Raw genomic sequence first — 15,370 nt, forward strand, 5'->3', positions numbered from 1 at the left:
CTCTGAGCAATCACGAAACAGACTTGTAGGGATGAAAGTATAGTCTCTGTTCTTTTCCCCTATCGCAACATATATATATATTTAACAAATAGATTCAAAGTTGCCGTGCGTCTGTTCAGTAATAGATCACAGATGACGTCAAAGTGTGGTAAGAACAAAAAAGTGGCACACGAGGCGCGGCTGAGTGTGTTACTGATGTTCTTACCACATTTTGACGTCTTCTGTGATCTGTTGTTGAACAGACGCAGGGCAACTTGGAATCTATTTGTTTTATAAAATAAAGAATTTTAAAAAGTTTTAATGATGACGTCATCTATACGTCTGTCCTCTATATATATATACATAAAAAATAACTCAAAAACGCTCTCATCCTTTCCTTGCTGTTTTCTCATTTCTTTACTCTCGGCAAGAGATCAGAGGGCCGGGTTGTTCAGAGCTAACTTACGATAACCTAGGGCTAGTGTGAAATCTTATTTCATGTATGAAAACTTTGAAACTTTGTCTTTAATTTTGATTAGTTGCCCTAAAAAGAATAGAGGAAATTGTCTAAAAGAGGCTTATGATCAAAGGAATAAATAAACCCGGATTAAAATTTAACCCTAGGTTAGCGCTAATCAGCAGCCTTCAGACAACAGGGCCGAGGCGCCGAATGTCCAAAGACTTCAGCGTTCCCTTGCAATTATTTCCCAGACCCCTCACTGACCAGTTTCAAAATGGCCGGTAGATCAGTCATAGTCATTGCGTAATCATCTCGAAGCGGTTGCTCAACCCAGCAATTTCATTACCTCATTTCTCGGGTGTGCTATCGGCGAAATTTTGCGTGAAGGTTGAGGGCCAATTTCATCGGAGATGAAGCTGCTTCGTGTTTGTGTTATTGGCGCTGGAGGCGCTGGTCTGGCAATTGCTCGTCATCTTACAAGTCAGGTGGATATTTTCAACGTGTCTGTGTTCGAGCAAGCTTCTTCTTTGGGAGGAACGTGGGTCTTCAATGAAGACACTGGTACAGACGAACGCGGTCTTCCCATTTACTCTAGTATGTACAGAAACCTCAGGTAAGAAAGTAATTAATTTTTCTTTCATGTTGAACTTATGAATATGTTTTATTACACATAGGCCGGTGAAAGGGAGATGTTTTAATTTTCATAGTGCCGTAGGCTAGAAGATTCTGGAGATTGATTGTTGCATAGTATCCCAGAGTGTAGAGTTCTTTTTCTCTCAAAGTCAGCACAAAATAATGATTGTTAGAAACTAATGTATGGAAGTTAAATACGTCACAACACTTATTTTGCCTATTGAAAAGCTACAATTAAATTCTCAAGTTAATGCATCCCTCCTTGAAAAAACAACCCTTCAGTTAGCCAAAATTTGAAAAATAAGGGTACCCTCTTGAACAAAAAACCTCCCCCCTATTTCCTTTTCCTTTAGGCTACTGATTATGTTTGCCAAATTACCTTGCATGATTGATTGTGATCAGCATTATATATTACAGTAGTTTCCAATGAAGTGTCAAAAGTAGTCCAAGACTGCTTTGTTTTGCTTTACTTTGCTTTTGCCAAACTAAAACCATTCGTGGTCTGGTCCCTTGCATTTCCAGTACTTTAGATTGGCTTTAAATTTCCTCCCTTCTGATTATCTTTTGCGATTTCTGTGGTTTTCATTTCACAACACTTGATTGAGAAGCACTGTACCAGGTACCATAGCTGAGCCACAGAGCATCAGAGCATGGAGTCCAAGGGTCTGGGTTCCATCTCTTTTTGGGGACTTAGAATTTTTCTTTGTCCAGCACCTGTGACAAGGAGAATAACATCTGCTTTAATTTTGATGACGAAGCTCTAAATTTATATCATTTTGTATTTTGTTTACTCATTGTTGCTTTTGACTTAGCTGATACCAGCTGTGTGCTGGACATGTGTCATATTAACCTTATAACTCCCCATAGAGTTCTCTCCGGCTCAGTGGTAGGGCAGTAGAGTGTGGAATCCCAAGCTTTTAAGTTTGATTCCTCATGAAGTCTCAGAATTGTTTTCTTTGTTCCATGCACAAGACAAAAAAATTAACACCTTCCTTTAATTTATAACCAGGCTTGAGATTTATTATCTATTATGTTCTGAGTAACTTGTCTTTTACTTGTTTTCAGGCCTATAGCATGTATAACTTGACTGAATTCACATCTTTATTAATCATTAAGTTAAGCAAACCACAAATGCAATATTTTTGTCTTACTGAGAAGTTAGTTTACCAAGAAATTCAGAAAACAGATAGCTAATTTAAATCTGCTCATTTATTTTTTTTCAATTGTGTTTTTCAGGACTAATCTCCCAAAAGAAGTAATGGCCTTTCCTGATTTTCCTTTTCCCTCAGAATGGAGATCTTTCATTAGTCATCAACAAGTTCTCAAATACCTTGAAGACTATGCCAGTCATTTCAATTTATACAAATATATAAGTTTTGACTCTACCATTACCAGTGTGCATCCAATCACAAATGAAGACAGTCACAATCCTCAGTGGGAAGTTGTCATAACAAATGCAAATACTAAAGAATCCAAGAGTTGCATATTTGAAGCTGTGGTGGTGTGTTCTGGGTAAGTTCAATGATGTCCTAACCCTTTTTAACTCCCAGAAATGATAAATATTTATCTTCTCCCCATAAGGTCCTTACATTATCCATCAAACAGGTATGGAGAATACTCAAACTTGTCAGGTAGAAGTTGTTATCTTGAGCCAACACCAAGTACTTGTAACTAATTTACAAGGAAATCTGTAGCAGCTAGAGGGGAAAATAAGCCATGAGATCTTGAGAGTTAGAGAGTTTAGACATGGAATAACTAAATTAAATATGTGTTATTTTCTTTAACAAAAGTGGTTGGACACCAGTCATGATCTGTTTTACCTGGTTTCTGGTTTGTACTTTCTTCTTTTGATATAACATATAAGATTTTTAGCCTCCTGGGATTTTTCTTCACTATTTCATAACCAAAAATAAGAGGCTTAGATTGATGTTTAGCTAAAAAAAAATTGCCTAGGGTTGAACTAGTTGAGGGCATTTTTGACTGGAAACTTTTCTGTTATCATAATGTACTAAAAAATGTTAAAGTCAGAATTGATTTTTTGAATTTGGAGTGTTTTGGATATTCTTTGGATCTAATGGTTCATGTGTTGAGTTGCCTTTTGCTGAACTCTCACTAGTAACATTCCTTTCATGCTCATTAGAACAGATTAATCTAGGGCAATGTTAACTTTTGTGACAGACACTTTTTATGTTATGAAAAGCCTTATAATATATAATGACCTGTGGAAAAGGATAAAACTTTAATGAGGTCCCCCTGGGAGAAGATCAATACAAATCAGAAATGAAATATTTGAGAAAGGGGATAAACTTTTCAAGATGCATGAATTGTGACATATATTTCTGCAATCATCCTCTAACAACTTCAATATCATGTTTGGTTCCAGGCATTTTTTTGATCCTCTTATACCAAGTATTCCTGGGCTGGAGTATTTTGGTGGACTGGTGATGCACAGTCATGATTATCGTGATCCTCATCCCTTCCAAGGAAAACATGTTGTTGTTCTTGGTGCCTCATCTTCTGGTCAAGACATCTCCCTGGAAATTGCTAAGATGGCAGAAAGAGTGTATCTTAGTCATAAAGGACATCTTTCTTGTAAACTGCCAGACAATGTGGAGGAATGCAGACCAATGTCATGTGTATCATCCGATGGGGTGGTTCATTTTGATGATGGAGAACAGAAAGAGGTGGATGCTATTTTATTCTGTACTGGTTACAACTTCTCATTCCCGTTTCTTCAGAGTGACTGTGGGGTTGAAGTGAGAGATAACAGGGTCACACCTCTGTACAAACACGTTTTCAGTACAAAATATCGTACGTTGTCATTTGTTGGGCTCTGCCTGAGGATTTGCCCATTTCCAGTGTTCAGCTTTCAGGCTCAATTCATTGCAGCTGTTTTGAGTGGAAAGGCTAAATTGCCATCTGAAGAGGAAATGAATGCTGAAGAAGAACAGGAGTTCAAAGAAAAACTTGCCTCCGGTTTGAGGAAGAAATATGCTCACTTTCTGGGTGAGAAACAGTGGGACTATATGAGATGCCTTGCACAGCTTGCTGGGGTGCAGCCCCCAAGTGAAGCTTGTGAAAATCTTTATAAGTTTATTTCTAAAAGGAGAAAAGAGTTCTTAATGGATTATAAAAATGATGAATATGAGTTCACTTCTAATGGAAAATGGAAAAAGAAAATAGATATGTAAACAGTAGTGATAAACATACATGTACACCAATACTGCAAAGCTTGTAGTAAGGAGGGGGGTGGGGTCAGGGGGCTTGTTACTTTCCAGGGCTTCTTGACAGGGTATTACAAAGTAGAGTCAGTAAATCTTCATAGAGAGAGTATTTATCTTTCCTCTGAATGATAGCTCAGATTAATAATTTATGTTTGCAATATGCATTTCTTTGACTGAAACCTTTCATGCTTGCAAGCACAAAGATATTTTTTGTTACCTGGCCCAAAATTTGTTACAATGAAATTATTTTTTACGGTTTTTGATTAAAGAGAAGGAAAGGGTTGTTATTGTTTCATTTGCTGAAAACTCGCCCTGTAAACTCGTTTACACATCGTTTTTCTTAATGTGTGGGCTCTAAAGAGTTTTAGCCTGATCTTGACTTGCTGCTGAAATTTTTTTTTTTTTTTTAATAGATAATTTTTAGCTTTTTCAGTCTCAAGGTCAATAAAATTACCAAAATGTTATCAACAATAATGGTTGGACTGTTATTTTCTGTAGATAATATCAAGACAATGGTTTTCGTTCTTGAGCTGAAATGCCACAATGGTAGGCGTTCTCATTGCCCATTACATTTTAGCCGACCAGGTTTCAAGTATGGATAGCCCTCTCAGCAAAATGTTGTTGTTGTTGTAGCTTTTTTTCTTTTGCATTTTTTGATACTTTCATTTTAATGCTAGTATTAATTTTTTTGTATAATTTTCATATAGCTGTTACTTGTCGGTTACTGCGATGTGGATTTTGTTTTCCCATGGGTAGACTACCTTATGAGATCTTTGACATTTAAGACTAACCATTGATACAACAACAAATTACCGAACATGCATTCGGCACGGCTTTTTTCTCGCCTCAACTCCCCATTTCTTTTTGCTGACCCGCCATGCTGTGAACAAACGGAGGGTTGACAAACAACTCACAAGGACACACTGAGAAATGCGGGTGGGTCAGCAATAAGAAACTGGGAATGGTAGCGAGACAAAAGGCACTTGAGGCAAACCACAACAGAGAAAGCAACGAGAACTTGATGAGACATAGAACTTAATGAGCACAGCAGTAGCTCAGCGCATGAGTTTTCAACCTTGTACGTTTTCAAGCCTTTTTCTGCAAAACAGCAACATTAATTCCCCAAAATTTAAGTGGTCTGTGAACGAAAACCCTGACAGCGAATTATTCACGTTTTATTTGGAAAAACAACGCGACTTTTCTATGTTACGCTCTAGTTGAGGTCAGGTGCCGTCGGAGACGGTGGAAAGATTACGACAACCCCAGTATAGTCTTGAACAAACCATTTGCCTCGGAAGTAACCTATTGTTTTCGCCATTGTTCTTATGAGTGTGGGGCCCTCCGGAATCTTGTCGAGACGGCTTAAAACACTTTTTTCATTAATTAAGGAAAGTTCACGTTTCCTTCAAAGTTTCCGCCCTGACTAATTCAGGTCCCAAAAAGGTCTGGCCATTCCACGACTTGGTGAGTTTCGTCATTTATAAATTTTGTATGACGGTTACGATTTAAGTACTGGATTGTAGGATTTTCAGGGCATCTCGTTCTGAAAGTCACAGTAAAGTGGAACGTTTATTTTGATGTTTTGAATTTGAACACTGTTGTGGTTAGGCGCCGTTATTTGCAGTCTCAGAGGACGAGATTGTGACCGCTTGGAGTCTATTTCCAAGCTTTGTCTCCTCCTCTTCAAGAAGCCACCGTTTGTGGTTCACTGCAAAACGTTACAGAAAATCTGGTGAGTTTTGTCATTTCTAAATTTTGTATGACGGTTACGATTTAAGTACTGGATTGTAGGATTTTCAGAGCATCTTTTTCTGAAAGTCACAGTAAAGTGGAACGTTTATTTTGATGTTTTGAATTCGAGCACTGTTGTGGTTAGGCGCCGTTAGTTGCAGTCTCAGAGGACGAGATTGTGACCGCTTTGAGTCTATTTCCAAGCTTTGTCTCCTCCTCTTCAAGAAGCCATCGTTTGTGCTTCACTGAAAAACGTTACGTTATAGAAAATCTGGAGAGGCCATAAAAAAACTACACCCAGAAGTTAACTTGTTGGCTAAAACCATACTTTACATTTTGATAGCTGCAAAGAAGGGACATCTGTTTTTTTCCTTCGAGCTTACACAGTTATCGAGACAACTATTTATAGATTGTTCTGAGTCCAGCCAACCGATGTAAATGAAAGACAGACTCCATTAATACACACTAAGATTACGTTTTTTCCTATCTAATATTACTGATCTGATATTACGCATGCAAAATTTCGGCATGCTTATTCGCTGAGAACACGTCCGTTAATCCCAAACAGCGCAAAGAGTTGAAATTTAATTTTTACCATATTTATTAATCAAAGCGCACATTGTTGACATATCGTTATCAAAAAGAATGATGTGGTTGCTTTTCATAAGGATGTTGCGATTTGCTGAGAGCCTTCAAAGCGACTGAAAAAGAGAACAAAGAAGAGTGATAAATAAGAGGAAAAAGAATAAAAATGGCTTTTATTCAGAAGACGTTTATAATTGACAATCTACGGTGCAACATACACTGTAGATAGACTTAAACCCTTTACTCCCATGAGTGACCAAGACAGAATTTCTCCCTACAATATCAATATAATATCAAACAGACAAGTGACAAGAATAAAGAAAATATCAGTCAGGGGATTATAAGTTGATCCAATACATAATTCCCCAAACTAATATCACAAGAACTGTATGGCAGACAGTAAGGAGAATTAATAATGAGATCTTGGGAGTTAAAGGATTAAAGCACCTACGTCAATGTTAACGTTGTTTGGGAGGGTTCAAAACAGTATCGATTTTTTTGCACCAAATCTCTGATGGATCGTAGTTTATATAATGATGATAGCAATAAACATAACGATTACAATATTTATTTTGTGCCAGTATCCTACAGTTCAAATGAGTTTTTCAATATTTGAGAGATCTAAAAAGAAAATTAAAAAAAAGCGATGGAAACACCTTTTTTAAAAGAAGGAAACGTTTATTCATTGGAAATCGTAAAAAAAAAGCCAAATTTTCTTTTTGACATATTAGGTTACCACAGCTACACCACGGCCTCTCAAAACACCCATAATCATACCTCGTGTTCCTCCGACTCAAAAAAATAAAAAAATATGTACATACTGCTCAGCACCAGCTTCATTTTAATCATTTCAAGCCAACATAAACTGAGAGCACGGCACCTTACCGTACTTTCTCCAGAGTGCCATTAATCTTCTCATAAAGTTTCATTCTATTGTCCTCATCTCCAATGCCAAGCGCCTCCTCAGTAAATCTTAGCAGGCCATCCTTTTCATCCTGAAAAGAGTGTTTTGTAATGAACTGTTTCTTTTCGCTTGGGGTTAAACTGGGATGGATGGATTCCGAGAAACTACAATTAGGCGAAAACAGGTCTACTAAAGGGTACTCTGTGGAGAAAGGAGTGCATTTCGATTGGGAAATCAAAGAAACGATCAACCAGAAACTAAGATATCACAACAAACCGATGAGTGCTCATAGTAAAAACAACCAAACTACTGGAAGCGAGGGAAAACGAGAGTTAACAAACGGCATGATTGTTTGAAAGAGAAGCACAAGCTTTGGAGAAAATTCAAAATAGAGAAAAGTAGAGCCTTGAGTTAAATGTATAAAAAACCTGGATGACTTTAAACTCCCTTGTATATTGAGGATAAATGTCAAGATTTCAATTTCACTTAAATCACTTTAATCAGTGTTACCTCAAGTTCATTAATCTCCTGTAACAAGGACTCAAGCATCGTTCGCTTTTTAACATTTATCCCTTGATTAATCTGAAAGAAGAGGGTGATGATGCAGGTTATTTTTTCGCACAGAAAGTAGTCAAGTAGCATTTTATTGCTGACAGTGTTGTTACGGTTTATGAATGACAGATTTATACAGCAGTTTCAAAATCAGTACAGCGTTTTTGTATGTTTGTTTTCCTGTCCTCATACTCAAGGAGGACTGCTTAACCTATCTTTTTTTTAACCTGGAATATTTGATTTTTGGAGAAATGTATCGAGCTGAAAATCCATATGTAAGTTTGACTCCCGAAAAATTAGTTTAGTTTGACTTTCAGACTTTCAGATTTGTACAGTCTACTCTATGATTGACAGGTCAAGAGTATATATATGTACTTAGCGACTGAGTAAGAGCGCCGGACTGGAAAATATTTGCCTCTAACGTTTTCCAGTCTCAAGAAAAAGTTACAAAAACCTATGACATGTCAGTTGAGCGTCTCCAGGTAAAATACTCAAAATAAAGTGAGTCCGTATATACAAGTTCCATGAGACACCTTGGCTGTTTTTATACATTTAACAATACAATACAAAATGTTCCACAACTAACGATGCCAAATTATCTTTAGATTTTTAGTTATTTTTTTTCTCTGGAGGTTTTTCAATTTTTTCTGATTAAAACTTAGTCAGTCGTAATGTTTTGTCAGATTTTGTGATCGACTCTGTTATAGTGTTTGCCAAATTTGAAATATGTTTTGATATACCATATACGTACGATTTAGCACTATGAAGGAAACTTGATATCCTCAGATTACCTCACCTTTTTCTCATTTTGAAGAACTTTAAATTCCAGCTGTGATAGATTTATACCAACATCTGTAATTTTCTGAGTCAATTCTTTAAATTCACTCATCGCAGAGGAAATCAATGTCGACCTATCCTCTTGTTCATGTTTGGTCGTTTCAAAATTTGATGCCAGCGTCTCGATTCGCTGGCTTGCCTCTCTCAGATTCGAAGTCAGAACAGAAACACGGCTCTGTTTAAATGATGATCATTCATTTCATTTTTAAGAGGTTATTCTGAATTTGCAACGCCACAGGGTACAAGACTAGTCTCTACATTATGATATGTGAATTAAAATTGTACTCTTGACATTTTTTGGTGAAACAGTTATCCTGAAACTATGCGGGGTTTGTTTAACTCAATTTCATAAAAGAAATGCATTCAGAATTTTGTTAAAACAACCGCGAACATTCCGTTAACTTAGTTAATTACGAGCTGAAGGTTTTTGACTAATCAGAGCAGCTTCATTACCTATCCCACCCTAAAATAAAATAAAAATAAAAATGAAAAGAAATTTTTTTCTCATTCAGCGCTATGCCAAAGAGCCTGCCCTCGACCTTTCAGGTGTTCATAATTAACGGTTTTCTGAGTGAATTTTGAGAGACAGTTCCGGCATGCTTTTGTTCGGCAATCTTCGTTAACGATTGAAAATCCTTTGATACTCTTTTTAAAATGATTTAAGAATGAAAAAATTATAAACGATATCATTGCGCTTTTTACGCGAACGTTTTGTTGCTGTTGTATTTTTGGTAATATTTGTTGTTGTGTTTGTTGTTTGTTGTTTGTTTGTTGTTATTCAGCGTTGTTGTCGCTGTTTCTCGTTGTTATCATTGTGTTTGCTGTTGTTCTTCTTCTTGTGCTTGTTTTTGTTGTTATTCGTCAGTGTGTTTGTTTTTGCTGTGTTTGTTGTTGTTGCTGTTGTTTCTGTTGTTGTTACTGTTGTTGTTGTTGTGGTCAACAAGCTGCAGTCTAGAAAGGAATTGTCCTCACCTGTAGTACACGGGTGCGGTTGTCGGAGATCTCAAATTTCTCATCTTGTTCAGCCTCATTACTTTTAGCCTAAAATTGAAATCAGTTGGTTAATTTTATCATTTTTGAAGTTAAGTCTTGAATAACCTAAGGAACGATCTTTACCTTCAACTGTTTTACGATGTGTTCAATGGCGTCTAATAGTTCTTGGTTGTTGTTATGGATATGTTGGATACGTTTGTTCTGTTGTCGTAGAACTTCATTCAGATTACTTATTACATTGTTCTGCAAAAAGAAATAAAGTTGCAAACAGACATCTTCATTATAGTCGACTGAGAAAATAGGAAACAAGGTAGGAAGTTGATTATAGCTGATTAACCTCTTCAAATAAAACTGGCACAGAGCATTGTTTTCCCAATAAATCTTGTTTCCCACCGCTCTGACAAAGGAAAAGCTGACGTTCTAAATGCGAGATAATCATGTTTGGTTTTATCAACTGAGTTGATAATGTATATTGGCCACCGTAAAGTGTTTCAAAGCTAAAGTGATTATAACGTTAGCCCTTCGTCACAGCGAATACTTCGTCAGAACGAATGATTCACCATGACGAAGGAATAATTCTCCCTGCCCTGACTGTTCTGCCGGCAACGCGCAAATTTGACTTATCATTACACCCCTCAGGTCTAAAACATCAAGATGAAATTCAAGACGTATGAAATGGAGGCCTTTAAGCTGAATTTTATAAGCACAGAAGAGGAAATTATAATCACTGTCTTGCCCGCAGTGGCTGTATCTTCCCATGAAGTCGTTTTGTGCATTCGGAAAACTGCATTACACGAGCTTAGCCGAGTTGCCCTTCCATAAAAATAACACGGTCAATTGTAAAAAAAAAAGAAGTCTGCTCTATAAAACGAAAGAAAAGACTCTTTCAGTTCACTTGCCTTTTCTGCAAGTTGTCTTTCCATCATTCTTTTCCATTCTTTGAGTTCCTTCTTATCTACAAACAATTAAAACATGTATCATCAAGTTTAGTCATCTCCTTGTCAGAAAAATAATTTTAATAGGAAAGTCAGCTTCTTACAATTAGGCTTTGACTTCACAAGATTAAAAAAATTTCCCATTCTAGCAACGAGAGCGATTTTTGAATGAAGAAACTTTGTTTTCAAATTTTAAGTCAAAGAGTTCTGCAGCGACTGCGTAGCTAACATGATGACGACTTAAAGAGCTTTTTAAAAAGAAACTGCGCGCGCGCGCGCGCCGGAAGCTCGGGGAACTTTTCATCTGGGAAATCAAGATTTGAGTGTCAAAAGTAGTACAGCACTCTGTGATATCAGGAGACAACAACCACTTTTCATCTCATCACATAGGGGCGTTTTTATTCAGATACCTTCCAAATTTCATTACAGTATAAAGTTCAAGAACAGAATGAATATCGGAAGCATAGATAAAGCAGTTGTAGGGAGATTTAGCGTGATAAACTCCCACAGCGATCTACTGAATTGATCGGCTGATCATCTGTCTATTGATGGCACTGATAAACCATCCGTCTGATGACTATCGATCAACTGAGTCGCCTTGTAGTCACGTACGTTAACAGGACGACACCGCAGGTTTCACTTTCCCAATCCGCCCCGCTATGCATGATGGAGACAAAAGCTCTGTTTAAAACCAGCCTTACGCCGGGAAGAAGGTTTGAAGACAACGAAACTTCTACAACCTGCCTACCGAGAAACTGAAGAGTTGTATAAAAAATTTTTATTTCGACGCTAAGCTCTATTGTTAGTATTATTACTATAAATATCCTTATTCTACTTTCGCAACTTGATTACTGTTGACATCCTAGACATCCTTCTGTCTCAAAGACCTCAAACGTTGCCTTTCGAAAAAGCTTAACGGACGATCTAGAAAAGCTGACTGGAAAAGCTGACTGAAAAAGCTCTAAGGAATGCAATCCGTCGTGAGACCAGATATTGCAAATAGCATTGCAGAAAAGAACTCGTTGTACAACAGTAGACTTCAAAGGAACGCGAAATCAATTTACAACTCATTGGTTTATTGCCCATCGTCCTCCACTTATGCGGTTTTCGAATACAATCTTATGAAAACTTACATCTTAACCTCACTCGAATATTTTTATTGCCTTATTCTATAAGACACTTAGGAAAATATTTTATGTTATTGTTTCTGGAATAAAATTAGAACTCGTAATTTGAAGACTTTTTGAATCTTGATTAGGAAAACTTCTTTTTATAATCCAATTTGGTATATCTAGCTTGTTGTTTTACTTGTAATCCTATCTACGACAAATTGTCGGTCAAACTGACGCTCTCTTTCTCTGTTTTATCTCACCGATCTTTACAGGAGGTCAATGGTTTCTTCAATGCCTCTCTTTGTTTAAGGGACTTAATGTTTTTGACACTCTCAACACGATGTTGATAAAGTGAATGATAACTTCGATCTTCACTCGCGTCATAAATTAAAGAGCATATTTGTCTGTCAATACCTTTAATTTCTCTCCATCATATAAAAATGAACAGTTTTTGTTGTCGAAATATAAGAAGCTCTTAACGATGTTGGTTAAGCCACAGGTGAAGATAAAATCCTTCCTTAATCAAAACTGTCTGTATGTAGAAAGATAAAGCCACGCGATAACTCGTGAAACATCCATTATTATACCTTTTGGGTTGGCAAGGGGTATCTGAGAGAGGCTCAAATCTCCAAAAACATAGCTAGTTTTTAATAAGGTATCATGTTAATAAATTTAACTTTCGGTTTGTTTTCTTTTCTTTTTGAAAATAAACTGTCTATATCTCGATGCTATTGTTGAATGTTACTCGTTCTGTGACTGGTTGTTGCCTATGTCAAGCATTTTAATGTTCCACATAACTCTCATTCTAAAACTTTTGCAATTTCTATTTTGGGAGGGAGGTGTACTTCACGAGGAAATTAAAGTGATAACAGAGCCTTACTTAAAAGGAGAAAAAGCTCCGCTGAATCAAGGTCCTCTATGCCCCGTGAACCGCGGAGTATCTCTGCCTGATCACGTTTAGTCAACAGAGACCACCCACGAAGGTGAGCTAGATGCACGTTGCGTGATTTCACCCACCAGCAGTGATTGATTGAAATGTAAGGAATTAGTGATCATGCGATTGTCGCAAGGTACTAGAGGTATATCAGGGCTCTAGCTCTGAGCTGACACGACCACTGTGTACCGCAGGCTGGTAATAATCAAGAATCTATGGTTATGAGAATATCTTTGAATTGCAATTCCAATGTTGGTGTTCAATCTTGTTGTTTATACCACTTTTGACTCTATTTACGATTTGAGTTGTTGATTACGTAACAGTTCATCACCATGGTGATAACAACGACGTGGAGGAATCCCCCAAACAAAGAGTGCTTTAACAGTTTAAAACTACTTAGAGCTGAAGTTACTTTAAAAAATAATCGTTAATGACGCTGGCAAAAATAACAGTGGGCATTGAAACTTGAGTTTCAGCCCGCTTTCATTCACAACACCGTCTGTTTCTTTGTACACAATTTCAAAACTTTGATATAAGACTCAAACTTTTTCAAAACGGTCATAACGTCGAACTTTCAAAGTTAATATCGACCATCAGTTATACACTAACAGTTCGGTGTCACATAGTTGAGAATATCTTTATTGAATGGATCTTTTTCATTTTAGTAAGACAAGCTCCCTATTCTTAACTGATGAGAGCCGAGTAGGGAACTTCACGCCGAACGTAGCTCCAGCGAAGCTTCAGCCTTCAGCGGCATGGAGTGATTTGCGCACGCGACTGGCGGTGCCTTTTGTCTTGAATATTATCTCATCGGGATAAAATTTCACGTTTTTTTTTTATATTTTTTAAAATTTTTTTTTTAATGTTCAGAGTATATATTTCATCGAAAAAAACACACCAAGGAAGCTATTCTAACACGAACAGCCACGATCACGAAATACTAAATGAACCTTTGTTGCTGTGAGTGAGTTTCACCATTCGTGCTCGCTGTGGGAATAACTAATTTTCCCATCAAATCACAAAAGAAGACGTGACCTGTTTCAGCTGACTGAGACCGCTAAATAAACAAGTGAAACTCCCTCTTTTACTAATTCCTCTGCATCATAATCCAGTGGCTCTTGTTGACTAGTTGCCTATTGGTAATCATAAATTTTCGATGATTACCTCAGTAAAAGTTGACAAAGCTGCTAATTTTGGAAAAACCAATTACAGCTTAGCGCCTCTCTGTCTTAGAGAGAAGATTTTACCGTTAGTGCTAATTTACAACAAGCAGAATTAAAGAGCCTTACAGTGCTAAAAAAAAACAGGGTTGTGGTTTGGTTTTTAATTTTCGTTACTGTGTTACTCAATTGAAATTCTAGTGGGAGTTTCAAAGTGTCAAGATTTCAGTATCAAGAATTTTTTAGTTAGAGTAATAAAGATTAACTGCTTTTATCTGACAGATAAATGAATATTATTGTCTGTTATCACTTTCAGCATATTGAATTTTTTATCTGCCTTGCGATAAGCTGAATCTAGCGAATTAGAAAAAAAGTGAGACGACTAAGAAATCGGAAATGAAATGACTTTTTCATGCTACTAGGAAATCGCCTCTCGAATGTTCTAATCGCATTCCCACGACAATGACGTGAATGATACAGGCGACGGCAACATAACTTTTGACCTCTGAGAATTGGATTCTTGGATGTTGCGTGTTTGTAAGACATTCATTCTTTCATTACGGAGGAGGATGGTCATTATTAAAAAACATGTGATGTAAGGATTGGATCACGCGATATACAGATAACACAAAGGTCGTAACAGCGCGAATTAGGTTATTTTTGAAAGACAACAGACTACTTTTTACTCGATTGAAATGGTTCGTTGTCTAAATTGACAAAATTCCAGAATTCCAGCACATAGAGCCCTAAACTTGAATGGAGTTCTACTGCTGTGTATGTTACGTTTATCACACTGTTAAACGGTGGCCCACAAAACGTGAAGATTTCATTTTTTGTTCCTGCTGCAAATTAAAAAATAGTTTGTATCAGACGAATTTTCAAAAGAATATTAATTTTTCTTATCATGAAAAAAGAGAATCTTAAAGTTAAATGAAAAATAAAGTTATTTCATTACAATTTGTTGTAATGCATCGTCTTTCTTTTAAACTATCCGTCTTAAGTTCTTTAAAAAATCAAATTGAACTTTCGTTAAAAATAGGACTGAATACTGTAAAAAAAAAAATAGTTTCGGTAAACAATTCCTAGAGGATTAGGTATCCATTTCTAGAATGCCCCCCGAAAAAAGCCAGTTCTTTGTGTAATGAAGGCATTGTTGTTTAGGTGGTATTTGATAAATATGTTGTTTTCGAAAAGTAAACCTCATGCGATGAAAATATGTGTTGTTTGATCCGATCGGATGCAAATGATGAATTCTCGTATTGTTGTCATTTTAAAACCGCAAAATAATGCATGACATAAGGCAACAAGACTGAAAAACCAACTGCGAAGTA

General features: G+C 36.8%; 2 protein-coding genes and 1 long non-coding RNA gene across 3 annotated transcripts; 1 reads left to right on the top strand and 2 right to left on the bottom strand.

The window, feature by feature from the left end:
* Nucleotides 1–707: 707 nt before the first annotated feature.
* LOC131793056 (uncharacterized) lies at nt 708–4,744 on the top strand. The gene is made up of 3 exons (XM_059110473.2): nt 708–1,052; nt 2,309–2,584; nt 3,456–4,744. The coding sequence occupies exons 1-3, from the start codon at nt 850–852 to the stop codon at nt 4,261–4,263; spliced, it is 1,287 nt and encodes a 428-aa protein (XP_058966456.1). The 5' UTR covers nt 708–849; the 3' UTR covers nt 4,264–4,744.
* Nucleotides 722–1,950, bottom strand: LOC136279981 (uncharacterized). The gene is made up of 2 exons (XR_010717091.1): nt 1,452–1,950; nt 722–1,030 (listed from the first exon to the last, which is right to left on the bottom strand). It is a non-coding gene; the product is annotated as an uncharacterized lncRNA (long non-coding RNA).
* A 1,944-nt stretch (nt 4,745–6,688) lies between the features above and the next one.
* Nucleotides 6,689–10,977, bottom strand: LOC131793047 (putative leucine-rich repeat-containing protein DDB_G0290503). Its single transcript, XM_059110460.1, has 8 exons — nt 10,938–10,977; nt 10,798–10,853; nt 10,022–10,141; nt 9,878–9,946; nt 8,865–9,080; nt 8,027–8,098; nt 7,498–7,607; nt 6,689–6,728 (listed from the first exon to the last, which is right to left on the bottom strand). Exons 1-8 carry the CDS (start codon nt 10,975–10,977, stop codon nt 6,689–6,691), a joined length of 723 nt encoding a protein of 240 aa, XP_058966443.1.
* Nucleotides 10,978–15,370: the final 4,393 nt, after the last annotated feature.

The sequence above is a fragment of the Pocillopora verrucosa genome, chromosome 3, assembly GCF_036669915.1.
Source record: "Pocillopora verrucosa isolate sample1 chromosome 3, ASM3666991v2, whole genome shotgun sequence".
In the NCBI taxonomy this organism is placed as follows: Eukaryota; Metazoa; Cnidaria; class Anthozoa; order Scleractinia; family Pocilloporidae; genus Pocillopora; species Pocillopora verrucosa.

Bases quoted from the DNA above. Each gene is read 5' to 3' on its own strand.
- LOC131793056 (XM_059110473.2), top strand. From the start codon at position 850: ATGAAGCTGCTTCGTGTTTGTGTTATTGGCGCTGGAGGCGCTGGTCTG. The intron at 1,053-2,308 runs GTAAGAAAGTAA...TGTGTTTTTCAG, and splicing joins AGTATGTACAGAAACCTCAG to GACTAATCTCCCAAAAGAAG. The intron at 2,585-3,455 runs GTAAGTTCAATG...GTTTGGTTCCAG, and splicing joins GCTGTGGTGGTGTGTTCTGG to GCATTTTTTTGATCCTCTTA.
- LOC131793047 (XM_059110460.1), bottom strand. From the start codon at position 10,977: ATGGGAAATTTTTTTAATCTTGTGAAGTCAAAGCCTAATT. The intron at 8,099-8,864 runs GTGAGGTAATCT...CTCTTCTTTCAG, and splicing joins TTCTTCAAAATGAGAAAAAG to ATTAATCAAGGGATAAATGT. The intron at 7,608-8,026 runs GTAACACTGATT...CACTCTTTTCAG, and splicing joins AGGAGATTAATGAACTTGAG to GATGAAAAGGATGGCCTGCT.